This window comes from Dermochelys coriacea, chromosome 13 (assembly GCF_009764565.3).
Source record: "Dermochelys coriacea isolate rDerCor1 chromosome 13, rDerCor1.pri.v4, whole genome shotgun sequence".
NCBI lineage: Eukaryota > Metazoa > Chordata > Testudines > Dermochelyidae > Dermochelys > Dermochelys coriacea.
In genome coordinates, this window is record NC_050080.1 from 7,622,910 (window position 1) to 7,635,950 (window position 13,041).

The 13,041-nt window shown below is 44.5% G+C and overlaps 1 protein-coding gene across 1 annotated transcript in view; it reads right to left on the bottom strand.

Moving 5' to 3' along the window:
• Window positions 1-12,251, bottom strand: part of NTSR1 (neurotensin receptor 1) — a 105,774-nt gene extending 93,523 nt beyond the window's left edge. The window contains exon 1 of the mRNA XM_038369948.2: window positions 11,335-12,251. Within this exon, the coding sequence (XP_038225876.1) occupies window positions 11,335-11,952 (618 nt within the window). The 5' untranslated portion in view covers window positions 11,953-12,251. The remainder of the gene's footprint in view (window positions 1-11,334) is intronic.
• Between the last annotated feature and the right edge of the window lie 790 nt (window positions 12,252-13,041).

A 13,041-nucleotide genomic window follows, 5' to 3' on the forward strand; every position in this document is an offset into this window, starting at 1 on the left:
CACCCAAAAGCATACAGAATCTTTGATGTTTAATGTCCTAGAATGTAGTGTTTAAATTTTGCCCCCAGATGAACATCTTTCCAGATGCCTAAGTACAAGGAAAACTCAACGAGAGTTTGGCCAGAGCAAGAAGTGAAAGCTCCTTGGGGCAGGGACTGTGTCTTCTTTTGTATTTGAATGGGGCCCAGCACATTGTGAGCACTACCAGACCACTAGGAAGATGTGAGAAACATGAATGAAAACAGAGGCATGGGGAGCCATCATCTGGTCCGCCTCCTGCTGAAATCAATGGAAAGACTTCCATGGAGTTCAATGGGAGGTGGGTTATGCCCTTGGCAAGGTGGCAGGGTCAAAGGACACAGATGGCAGCACGTTATTGTGAAGTCATCATACTGGATGGATAGTGGTAAGCTGCCATGCAGCAGCATTCCTTCACAGGGCAGGGAAGGGGATTAAGTGTGACACCTGCTCATGCAACATTGGGCATTCAAGAAACTCAGGAAGGTGGTTGAAGAAAATGCTTCCAGATGCAGAAACTGTAGCCCATCACCAATATCATCTGAATAATCACCGCCCCAGGGTAGCCCTGCCGTGACTGACTCCATGGCTTCACTAAGGCAGTAAAATTACATGAAAACTGCCATAAACACTTGAGGTTCAAAAGGCCCGTTTCTCATCCACTGCAGACCCCAAGATGTCTATGTTCTCTGCTGGGATAGACCCTGCTGTGTGGAGAAATGGATGAAAGTTAAAAGCCTCTCAAGCTGAACATGGAGAATGGGCCGCCCCTTCTTCCTGACCCAGAAAAGAAATAGAACATGAAAGCTTTCAATATGATGTTCAAAGCAATGCTAGAATGATGTTTAACAGGAAGAAGTGGAAAGATGGCAGTACTGGGATGCAAATGTAAAAATTACATTCAGGGCAATTAAATATCAAAGATCCCAAAAAGCTTTTCCCTGCCAGACATGACACCAACGTTCTCCATCATTGTGACTGCCGGATGGTAGCGAATCCAGCACTATATCATATCTGCACAGATCAAACCTGGTGCATGTCAGGAATGTTACCCCTTTGATAGGCATCAGAACATGCCCAGGGCAGAGGAAACAGAGAAATATTTCTAAATGTCAGTAAGTGAAAGTGCCATCTGTTTGGCTCAAGCATATGCTGTATGGAGACCATAGTAAAATCCTTTCAGGGAGGGGTGGGGGAAAGACAATTAAATAGCTGTTTTAAATTATCCAGAAGAAGATTAAAGCCAACTACAGGGTTTTCTTTCCTCTGTGTAGAGAAGCCAGTAGATTAACTTAGGTTTTCCCCTTACTGACCGTTTGCAAAAAAGTAGAAAAGATTAAGAACTAAATTGATCTCCCACAACATTTCCTTGTTTTTTTATTCCCTGCAGCCGACATCACAGAAAAGAGAAATCAAATGAATTAAAATCAATATAAAAATATTGTGTAAGAACTGCCACAACACGGCAAACCAAGTGGTTATGTAATGATAATGAAAGCATGATCTTATTTAATTTAGATCCAGCTATAAGGACGGCTGCAGCACAGAGGGGCTAGGATTAGTCATTCTTGGCTAATGCAGCACATGGCAACCAAGATCAGCTGCCTTTGTTGATGTGGTAGCTTTGAGGAGCTGACATCTTGCATGTTTAATTCTCCGCTTAACAAAAGTTTCATTATCAAAAGGAAGAATTCAAATCACTGAGCCTGATTCTTCACTGTCCTGCACCTTGCAGAATGGCTTACACCTGCAAGAGAGAGTGCAAAATGCTAACATATCAGAATTCTCTCTTTGTTTGTATCAGTGATAGCATTTTACCCCCATTCTGCACTCACTGCATACAGATGGAACACCCCAGTTCAGGCTCCATCCCTATTCAGCACAGCAATTGAGCCGTTACATAAGTCTCACTGAATTCAATGAGACTTAAGCATGTGCTTAAAGTTAAACAGATGCTTAATCGCTGTGCTGGTGTCTACATGACCACATAAGATGCAAGACAGTAGAGAATCAAGCTCCCTGGCTTGTATATACAAAGAAGTTGTACCACTTCACCTGTAGCAGACTAGTTCAAGCGTGCAACCCCTTTAGTTTGGACATGTTAATCAGGATAATGGTGCTTTACATAGCTCTTCCCATATGGGAAACTATACCAGTATAAAGTTAGCTTTATATCAGTATAACTGCATCCACTCTAGGAATTGTACTGGTATAACTATTTCAATTAAAAAAAAATCACTCAAACAGACTCCTCACCGAGATACCTACATGTATACAGACCAAGCCTTGGTGATAGAAAACTTTTCTAAAACAGGTTTAGTTTCCCAGTGCTGCATGTAAAAGTGGTGAGTAATTTACCTTTAATAGCACTAAAGTTTTAAAACTAAAAGTTATGCTAATCCAAGGACAAGACAGTGGGTGCATTCACCTCAGTTACACCGGTGTAAATCCAGAATGCCTGTACTGAAGTTATAGAGTCACTCTGGTTTGACACAGGTATAAACACAAGTAGAAACTAACCATTTTGTTTTAGTGGTCTGTGGAGAGCTTCCGTCACCAATCGATTGTTATTTATACAGCCATAGATTTACCTCTGTGAGGGCAGCTTCCTGCCATTCCACCAGAGTGAACCTGCCTCACCCAGCCTCTGAAGGATACCTCTTCTAGAAGAGCTAATCATGTGGTGTGGAGTGGAGCTCATTGGGAATTTAACAACAAGGGTTTTTTTATGGAAAATGCCATTCGTGAAAACTGAAACTTTTCATGGGAATTTACCGATTGTGATGAAACTTTGTCAGAGGAGGTTTCTCGGGTCCAGGATGGAATGTCAGGGAGCAGTGGCTGGAAGGAGATAGGAGAGATGCACCTCTGCCTGATTCTTACCAGGGGCTTGAACCTGGGTCTCCCATATCTAGGAGAGTGTACAAGCCACATGCTGTTGGCTATTTTGGGGAGAGTTTCTCTTTGCCTCTCCGGTTTTTCACTGAAAAATTTCCAAAGGTTTCAGTTTTATCCTGATGCAGAATAAGATTTGTTGAGTAATTTAAATTGCAATAATTCTTATGGGATGGGAAAAAAGCCCCTTTCCAGCCCAGCTCTAATGCAGAGTGACCACAGCTGGTCTTCAAGACATCCTCTCCTGTGGGACATGATAAGGGGAAAAGGAGGAATGACTGGGACTCCCTTGCACCCTGGTGAGTTCTGGCTGCTGGAATGGCCCCTCTGGGCTGAGGGCAGTGGGCATCAATTGCCAAAATCACCACTTTTGCATGCACACACTCATGATCTCTGCTGAACATTCCTGTGTCAGTTCAAGGTCATGGCCAGTACCCTTCCCTAGGAAAGAATACAATGTAAGGGCTGCACTGAGGTCAACTGCAGTGCTCGTAATATGGGAGGACTGAGGTTTATTTGTAGACCTCACAGAAGAAATACATTTATAAAAGCGAGACTTGAAGGATGGAGGTGGGGTAGCATTTGGGCTAGGCAGTAGGCTCCGGGAAGCAGTGAGTTTCATTAGCAATAAAGGAATGCAGCAGGTGGGCAGAGCCGCAGACATCATAACTTTGATGAAAACACTGAGAGTCCACTGGCCCAGTCTTGTATTTCTGATTGTCTAGTCTCTCACCCATCTAGGTGTAGAGAAACTGGAAAAGGATCCAGAGGCGAGCGACAAAGATGATCAAAGGGACGGAATGCCAGCCATGTGAGCAAAGACTAGAGGAACTGGGTAGGTTTAGTTTGGAAAAGAGGAGATTAAGGGAGGATATGATAGCGGTCTTCAGATCCTTGAAAGGCTGCCACAAAAAAGATGGAGAAAAGTTGTTCTCTTTTGCCACAGAGGGCAGGAGAAAAGGCAGTGAGTCCAAGATACAGCAGAGCAGATTTACATTAAATCACAGGAAAAACTTCCTAGCTCTAAGAACCGTAGGACAATGGAACAGACATCTCGGGAGGTTGTGGAATCTTCTTCACAGGAGGTTTTCAAAAGGCAGCTGGGTAGCCATCTGTCTTGGATGGTTTAGACACAACAAATCCTGCATCTTGGCAGGGGGTTAGTTCCTTGCGGTCCCTTCTAACCCTATGATTCTATTATGAAACCTAACTCACTTTTTCCAGTTCCACTCGTTAAGTTCTCCTGAGGGCACTCTGGAATGGACCTGACGTTGAGAGCAGGTGGAAATAAAACAGAACGGTTAGTTATGAAGCCTGTTCTTTAATACGAAGGATTATGTACTGTACCAAGTACCTTAACAGTCTGCAGACACTGTGACACATAATAAACAAGGGATTTGGAGAGATAGGCAAACGACTTCCATACAAGGATCGTGGGACTAAGAACTGCATTACTATAACTGCCCGCCAAAACCTTTGAGGAGTCACAGAACAGCTCCCTGTATTAGAAACAGGTGATAAGAAACACACGTGCATTCTGAGAGGTAGAGTCTCACCACTTATGTCTCAGAGCAGACAAGCATTTAGAAATTCAGCTTTTTGCCCCCAGTTGCACAGAGTTGTGCACTTGGAACATAGCCACTTTGACTGACACCTTTTCACACATGCTGAGCCCTTTCAACACTACAAGAAGGATGTGGAAAAATTGGAAAGAGTCCAGTGGAGGGCCAAAAAAATGATTAGGAAGCTGGAGCACATGACTTATGAAGAGAGGCTGAGGGAACTGGGATTATTTAGTCTGAAGAAGAGAAGAATGAGGGGGGATTCGATAGCTGCTTTCCACTACCTGAAAGGGGGTTTCAAAAAGGATGGATCTAGATTGTTCTCAGTGGTACCAGATGACAGAACAAGGAGTAATGGTCTGCAGTGGGGGAGGTTTAGGTTGGATATTAGGAAAAACTTTTTCACTAGGAGGGTGGTGAAGCACTGGAATGGGTTACCTTGGGAGGTGGTGGAATCTCCTTCCTTAGAGGTTTTTAAGATCAGGCTTGACAAAGCCCTGGCTGGGGTGATTTAGTTGGGGATTGGTCCTGCTTTGAGCAGGGGGTTGGACTAGATGACCTCCTGAGGTCCCTTCAACCCTGATATTCTATGACACTGCCAAGCATAGGTCAGATCCTTGAAGTCAATGGAGTGACGCCATTTTACTGCAGTCATATATTTTAACAAGGGGACTTGTGCCAGCTGCTATGCAAATAAATGGCATACCTGCATGCGTCAGGTACTGTATATATCTGGCCACAGTGAATTACAGTCACCCCTAAAGGAAGAAGCAGGCTGAAGTCAGTACTGAGGCTGAGAAGAGGTTCCCTTCACTCAGGACCTGCAATGCTACATTTCCCTAAAACCCCATTGATTTTTCCTGCATTGGAACAATTCGGGGATTTTTTTTTAATCAAAGCAATTATAACTTCGGTTATACCATGAGAGCAGCTCGACGTGCCGCTATCCCCAAAGTGTGCATTAGTTGACCAAGATGTATATGAGGGAAGCAGAGACAGAGAGCCATCTGTCCTCTCTCTACCACATGGGCACCACCCATCCTCCTCGTAAGCTATGAAGGAGCAGGACTCTGGAGCAGTGCTGTGGGTTTAGATATTGCACTGCTGACTTTATCATTGAGATAGGTGTTGCAGCCTCATATCCTCCTTTGGCCAAAGATTTTTCAATTTAGTTTTTAGGGGTCTCCCCCTTGTTGTGTATAGGAATAGGGTAGTATCCCTTGACATTGTTTCTGAGCCCTATAGCAATGCCCTCCGTGTTCTATGTTTTAGAATCAGCTAGAAATCATCCCGAGCAGCAGGATATATTATACAGAGCCAGGCTTGGTACGTTTGTGTACAGCGAGTAAACACAGTTACTTGGAATTCAGCTGTGCCCGTGTGGTTTCTTCTTATTCCTATTTCTGTGCAAACAGCATAATACCGCTGCCCACCTAAATGTGAAGAACTGAAAGTGGGGGGGTATTTCCCTGACAATGACTGGGGAGATGGAAGGGAGGGAATAGCCTGGGTCCAAGACGAGAGATGATCCCGGGCAGCACGTACCTATGTGGTGGATGGGGGATGGGTCTGCTGCTGGCTGAAATAACGGTTCTCACAGCCAGCTCAAGAAGCATGTACAGTATCATGGGAGAGCTGTCCTATTGTGAGGAGAAATGGAGCTTTCTTTTATAAAAACTGAAGGCAAAGTGGTTTTGAAACTATTGCAGCACAGGTAAATACAAGGCCTAATTACCAGTTAGATGCACAACTGTATGTGTAAAAATGTTTGTGTCATTGTCTGTCTAATTTGCAGTTGAAGTTAATAATTAATGTATAAATCATGCAATTGCTCATCAAGTGTGACTTCAAGTTTGCATGCAGTCACACCAGCCATGCCTGCATTTGGCATACAGTTTCACTTACTTTTTCCTTATGCAGTTATATGCGTCCCCTTTTTGAAAGTCAGACCCACAGACAATAGCAGTGCCATGAAATAGCCAAAAGCATTCTGAGTATGAACATGCAAAAAGAGCAGAACAAACATCCCACTCAAAAACTCTTCTGCCTGTTACGACCATGGTGAGTAACTTTAAAAACCTACTCCAGCTGACGTGGCATCCAAACATTAATTTGCCTGTGTGGAAATGGCTTTGAAAGGTGCTTTAGTTTATGTGAACAATTGGCTGCAGTTTCAGTTAGAGGATGGCTTTCAGTTAAAGGATTAAACAGACTTAAATAATGCAGCTCCAATGTACTTAATGCCAGTTGCCAAATTCAAGACTGAGGCCAAAATGCAAGCCAGATGCATTGGATTGACAACTAGACTGAAGGCTGATCAATGAAGATACAAGATAGATTATAAGCATAAGAAGATGCAAAGATGGTGATATACAAAACTGGGAAACATCACTATTCTGTAAGATTAAACATCAAAGGCTGTCCAGAGTTTACCCCTTCAAGGCATGATGCAGCAATGAGTTTAAAGTCCTGCATTACTGCTAATTCAACCCCCCTACCCACAGTTATACCAAACAGTTTATCTAATGTATTATTTTTACTCCATTTACTATTCCTTAGAACTTAAAGAGAATTTTTGAATTACTATTAAAAGATTAACTAATTAACCTTCAGTAAAGCCTTCTTAATTAAGAAGTATTAAAGCACAGGGCATATGCCAAAGACCTGCCATGAATATTTGTTCAATTTATAGACTCACAGACTTTAAGGTCTGAAGAGACCACCGTGATCATCAAGTGTGATCTGCTGCACCTTGCAAACCACAGAACACCCCCCACCCACTCCTGTAATAGACACCTAACCTCTGGCTGAGTTACTGAAGTCCTCGAATCACGGTTTACAGACTTCAAGTTACATAGAATTTACCATTTACACCAGTTTAAATCTGCAAATGACCCATGCTCTATGCTGCAGAGGAAGGTGAAAAAAGCCCCAGGGTCTCTGCCAATCTGAGGTCGGGGGAAATTCCTTCCCGACCCCAAATATGGTGATCAATAAGACTCTGAGCATGTGAGCAAACCCACCAGGCAGATACCTGGGAAAGAATTCTCTGCAGTAACTCAGAGCCCTAGTGTTCCATCTCCAGCCATTTCATTATGTTCATTAATATGAATATTTAATTGTGAGAATGTTTGCCAAAAACTGCAAATTTTAAGCAAATATTGACAAATATTTGCAGACAGCAGATTTTAAATACATACCAATATTCACTCCAGAAATTGATTATGGGAGGTATGTTCATCCAATCGGGGAACAGAAGCAATACCATCTACCTATGTGTCCAATCAAAGATATTCAACACAGCTTAAATTGGTTTCTGACTATGGAATAGTTTCAATTAACTACTTGCAAACCAGATGCAGAACAAAAAACTATTTACAACTAATATTTGAGAATTAATTGAATCATGAACAAGTTCAAGAAAATCATAACCTGCTTGCAGACAACCTGCAAACAGGAAAAGTGATTTATTTAAAAGTATTTATCCAGCTCTGATAAGTGCAATATCATTATTTCCATTGTATGTGTGGAAAACTGATTCACAGACAGGTTAATTGACTTGCCCAAGGCCACAGACTTGTATGCTGTGAGAGAATGCATTGTCACATTCTGTGCCACTCAACTTGATTAATGCACTTCAAGTCTGACTTGCAGTATCTCTACTTGTTCAGTCCTGGGTTGTTGTTTTTTTCTGTACTAGCTTCATATAGTGAAGAACTGCTGCTGCTTTATCATGCATTTAAAAGGAACTAAACAGCCATTAAACCAGCTTATCGTGTGAGCAAATCAGCATTTAAATCTAGGTCTCCAGATAGGGAAAGCCGCTGTGCTACATAAATGAATACAAAACCCGCTGCTGTTTTACATTACAAGTTACCATTATGTCCTCTGAGTTTTTTCAATTAGTGCACAAGTGAAATTAGAAAACCACGAGACAAAATATACGTTTTTCTACACTGGTCAGTCAGAGCACACAAGGTGATGCATTTCCTATTGTGTAATAAATTAATGCCCCTCCACTTTCATGTCTGGAATAATACAACACTGATATTCCACAGCACTGAGATATATATTAAACAACGATGATTAAAGATGCTTAGAAATTGGTACCATCTGTAATCTCTGAAGATGCATATTAGGAGATAAACCCCCTTCTTCAGCCCCACAGCCAGCCATTGGATGTCATTTTAATCCTAAACAGAAGATGATTTGAAATACAAGATATCTGGATTGCAATTGCACTGGCCTCCCATTAGGGATAGCTTGCATCTCCTCAGAGATGAGAAAAGTTTGAGTAAATACATTGGGCAGTAACTGACGTCAGAATTTCACAAGATTCCTAACAAAAAAAAGGGGGGGGGCTGCTTGATCTGAAGTTGAAAGTTAGGTACTATACTCCATCTTCTTCTCAGCGTACATATCTAAGCCCTCTTCATTGGAAAAAAGGGTGCTGATTTGCTTCCTTTTAACTGTATGTAATTCCCTCTCTACAAACTACTCTGAGGAGTATTTAAAAAGAAAAGATTTAGTGTTCACCCTGTTGTATACTCTTTTAAACTCTAATTGGCTAGAGATTAACTCCCACCCCTCTGAAAATTCATGTCTAGAAGACGAGACCCTGAAAAGTTCTCAGATCTGAGACTGGCATCAACAGAAAAAACTACATAGGCTGATTTCTCCCTTCTTCCAGTTCATGTCCAGTTTTCTTACATCTTCAAGCCTATTCCTCCAGTACATAAATATCCTTGAAAAGTTAAAAATTCTATCAAAAAGTAAAAGTGAAATGTGCATAAGAAAAAAAGAACACTGACTAACCTGTGTTATCCTGCATTCCGTTCCACACACAGTATAGTGTTAGATCTTCAGTTTGTGTAAAGTGGCATAGCTCCTCTGAAGTTGAAGGAGCTACTCTGATTTATTCCAAGTAACGATTCACGCTTAAATAGCAGCTTGCCTTTGCCTTGCAAGTTAGTTCATTTTTAATGTTTGTATTGTGACATGAGCCATAACTTTGTGAAATTATGTTCTGTTGCCATAGGAAGGAAATATGATGATATCAGCAGAGAAATGCAATTTGAAGATTGGAAGAAAGGAAATCTATGTTTCTTTGATACCATGACAAGTTGAGAGCAGGTCCAAGAGAAATATACAGAACTCAGAAAAGTCAGAGTAAAAGGGTGGGATTGTATTTATTCCAATGGTTAACTGCTCCTGTAAAGTGAAAACAGTAACATACAGGACACAGAAGTCCAAGTCCTCATCCAATGGAGTTTTGCCAGTCTACACCAGCTGAGGGTCTGGCCCCAACTAAAATGACAGCATCGAGCACTGGAGACGTTATTAAAATGGGGAACTGGCCTTGTTTCCCCCTGAATTTACAGAGAGCCAAGTCTCCAGAGTCTACTTGAGAAACCGTTTCTGCTACTTGTTGAAGTGCAGTGGAGAGATGCTTGTTTGACTGAAGCAGATGTTGGACTTTATTCCAATCTCACGAACACCTGGATTTGCCTGGGTGTAATTCCATCGGCTTCAGTGGAGTTACTCCTCATTTGCACCAGTGCAAGATCAGAATCAAGCCCCATGACAGGTCAGAAAAGACCTTTGCTTCTTTTATGCACAAAAATTGCACATGATGGATGGATGTGTTTGTTCCCAGAAGTAATCTGACTTCTAAATAAATTACATTGTGGAAGCTGGAAAGGGATTAGTATGTCAATCCTTCTCCTTCTCCTACCCCGCCCCCCTCTTTGGCCAAGTGGCAGCCTGCAATAAAAGTAAGCAAAATGTTCACCTGGAACACCACCTCCTTCTGCTCTCCAGAGACCATTTCATGGGATCAGAGTAGCAGCCGTGTTAGTCTGTATTCGCAAAAAGAAAAGGAGTACTTGTGGCACCTTAGAGACTAACAAATTTATTTGAGCATAAGCTTTCGTGAGCTATGGACTTACCCTTGGTTATACGAGTGCAAAGGATGACTAATGCTGAGGCTTACAGAGCACATCTACGAAGTTTTGCTGGCTTATGATGTCAGCTAGAACAGTGGTTCTCAGCCCGGGGTATGTGTACCCCTGGGGGTATGCAGAGATCTTCCAGGGGATACTCAACTCATCTAGATCAGTGTTTCTCAACCTGGGGGTTGCAACCCCCGGAGGGGTCATGGGATGGGTTTAGGGGGATCACAAGTGCAGGGCCAGCATTACGGAGTGTCAAGCCTGACAATTGCCTGGGGTCCCACACCACAAGGGGCCCTGTGAAGTTAAGTTACATGCTTTGGACAAGAAAAACAGGCTCAAGTACAATATTTATATTCCAATCCATTTATTTTATAATTATATGGTAAAAATGAGAAAGTCAGCAATTGTTCAGTACTAGTGTGCGCTGACACTTTTGTATTTTTAGGTCTGATTTTGTAAGCAAGTAGTTTTTAAGTGAGGTAAAACTTGGGGGGAGGCAAGACAAATCAGACTCCTGAAAGGGGTACAGTGGTCTGGAGAGACTGAGAACCACTGAGCTAGATTGAGCGCTGGCTTGCAACACAGCCAGGTCCTCAGGAGGTCAGTGAGTGACAGCGGTCAGCTGTTGTTCTCTATGAAAGCTAGCAGCTGCTAGGTTAAAAAAAAAGTCAATCAATTAATGAATCAATCAAAGCACCTTACTGATCACTGATCTCTAGTTTCAGAGTAGCAGCCGTGTTAGTCTGTATTTGCAAAAAGAAAAGGAGGACTTGTGGCACCTTAGAGACTAACACATTTATTTGAGCATGAGCTTTCGTGAGCTACAGCTCACTTCATCGGATCTCTAGTGTGGCTACATGCAGTCAGCTCTTAGCATGAATACAAAGGAACGCAGGGAAACTCACCTGAATGACAGTCTTAAGCGTAGAGGCTTCCACAATGGTGGTACAGATCAGAGAGTCGGGCTGCTGGTCCCTGCCGTAGATCTCGCCCATGGTGAAGATCATGGGGATGGCCAGCAGGAAAGAGGCAACCCAGATGCAGCTGATGAACTTCTTGGTCCTGCTCCTGGACATGATGCTCTTGGCTTTGAAGGGGTGGCAGATGGCCATGTACCGCTCCACGCTGAGGCTGGCGATGTTGAGGGCGGTGGCGTAGGTGCAGGCGTCTCTCAGGAAGTAGTAGCCCTTGCAGACGGCGTCCCCGAAGGCCCAGGGGTGGTGCACCCAGATGAAGTTGTACAGCTCGATGGGCATGCACAGGAGGAAGATGAGCAGGTCAGAGAAAGCCAGGCTGGCCAGGTGGTAGTGCACCGTGCTCTGCAGGTTCTGCAGGGACTTCTTGCGCACCAGCGTGTAAGCGGTGATGGAGTTGCCGATGGTGCCCACCAGGAAGAGCCCCAGGTAGATGACCGTGACCATGACTTTGGAGTAGATGTCGGTGTTCACGTCCAGATCTTCCTCGTCCGGCCCTTTGGAGTACGGATCCGAGCTGTTGGAGACGTTCCCCGCCGCCGAGTCCATGGGCTGCAGGTGCAAGGGACCCGCGTGCTGCTGCCACGAAGACGTTGCGTTAAGGTGCGTGCTGGGCGGCCGAGGGATGCTTGGCCCGAGTGGTACCCAGCGCTGCCCACGCTCCGCCCGGCTGCGAGGGTGGAACGCTGCCACTCAGAAGCGAAGTGGAAACTTGGCTCGTTTAAATGCGTCGGGGAAGGCGGCGCCCGGAGGGGGAGCGAGAGCCCGCCCAGCTCGATTCACAAAATCCACGGGAGCAGCCTCCGGCGGCACAGGGGCTGCGCCTGGCCCTGGCGAGCCGCTCTCTCTTCCCCCAGCCTGCGTCTGCTTCCCCAGAGGCCACCGGCACCAATGGGGTGGCAGCAGGGCGATGGTCGCTCCGCTCGCTCTCCCACACATGCCCGTCGAAGCTGGGGAGCTAGTGGTGTGTGATGTGAACGAACGGGGAAAAGGTAAAAGCCGGATCGAGCTGGAGCCTGGCGGATCCTGCTCCTCCCCCCCCCCGGGCTCAAATGGCACCAGCGGAGAGTCAGGCTAGGTACTCTTGCTGCACCACTATTAAGCCAGACCCCGATGTACCCCCCGAGCACACGTGCCGCAAAAACCCCGGACCCAGCGCCTGGATTGCTCCTGGATCCAGCCACTTTGGACCCCGAGCTACCAAATGCTAGTTCCTAAACAGTCGGGTGCACCAGTGCCCATGAAAACCTGGACCCGGCCCCAGGATCTAACTGCAATCTTTGGCCCCAAGCCCCACCTCCTACAATCTAAAGAGGAAATGTGTAGCCACAGTTACTTCACTGTAAAATCTGGACCCCCGCCCCGCATCCTGGCCTCGGTAGTTGGTACCCGGAGCCTGTCGATTTTTCATCTTAACCACCCTTCCCCCAAAATTCTACTGTCTAAACAGAGGGGGGAATCTCTGGTCCTAGTGCAGCCAAAAAACCCAGCTCCTGTTGCAAACTGGTGCAGCACCACAAAAACATGAGTCCAGTGGGGTCTGCAGGATCTTACCTTTTTTAAAAAGTTATTATTTTGCTCCCAGATTCCAAAACTGGGCACTTGTTGGTGTTCCTACTTCGCCAGAAAAATCCAAAC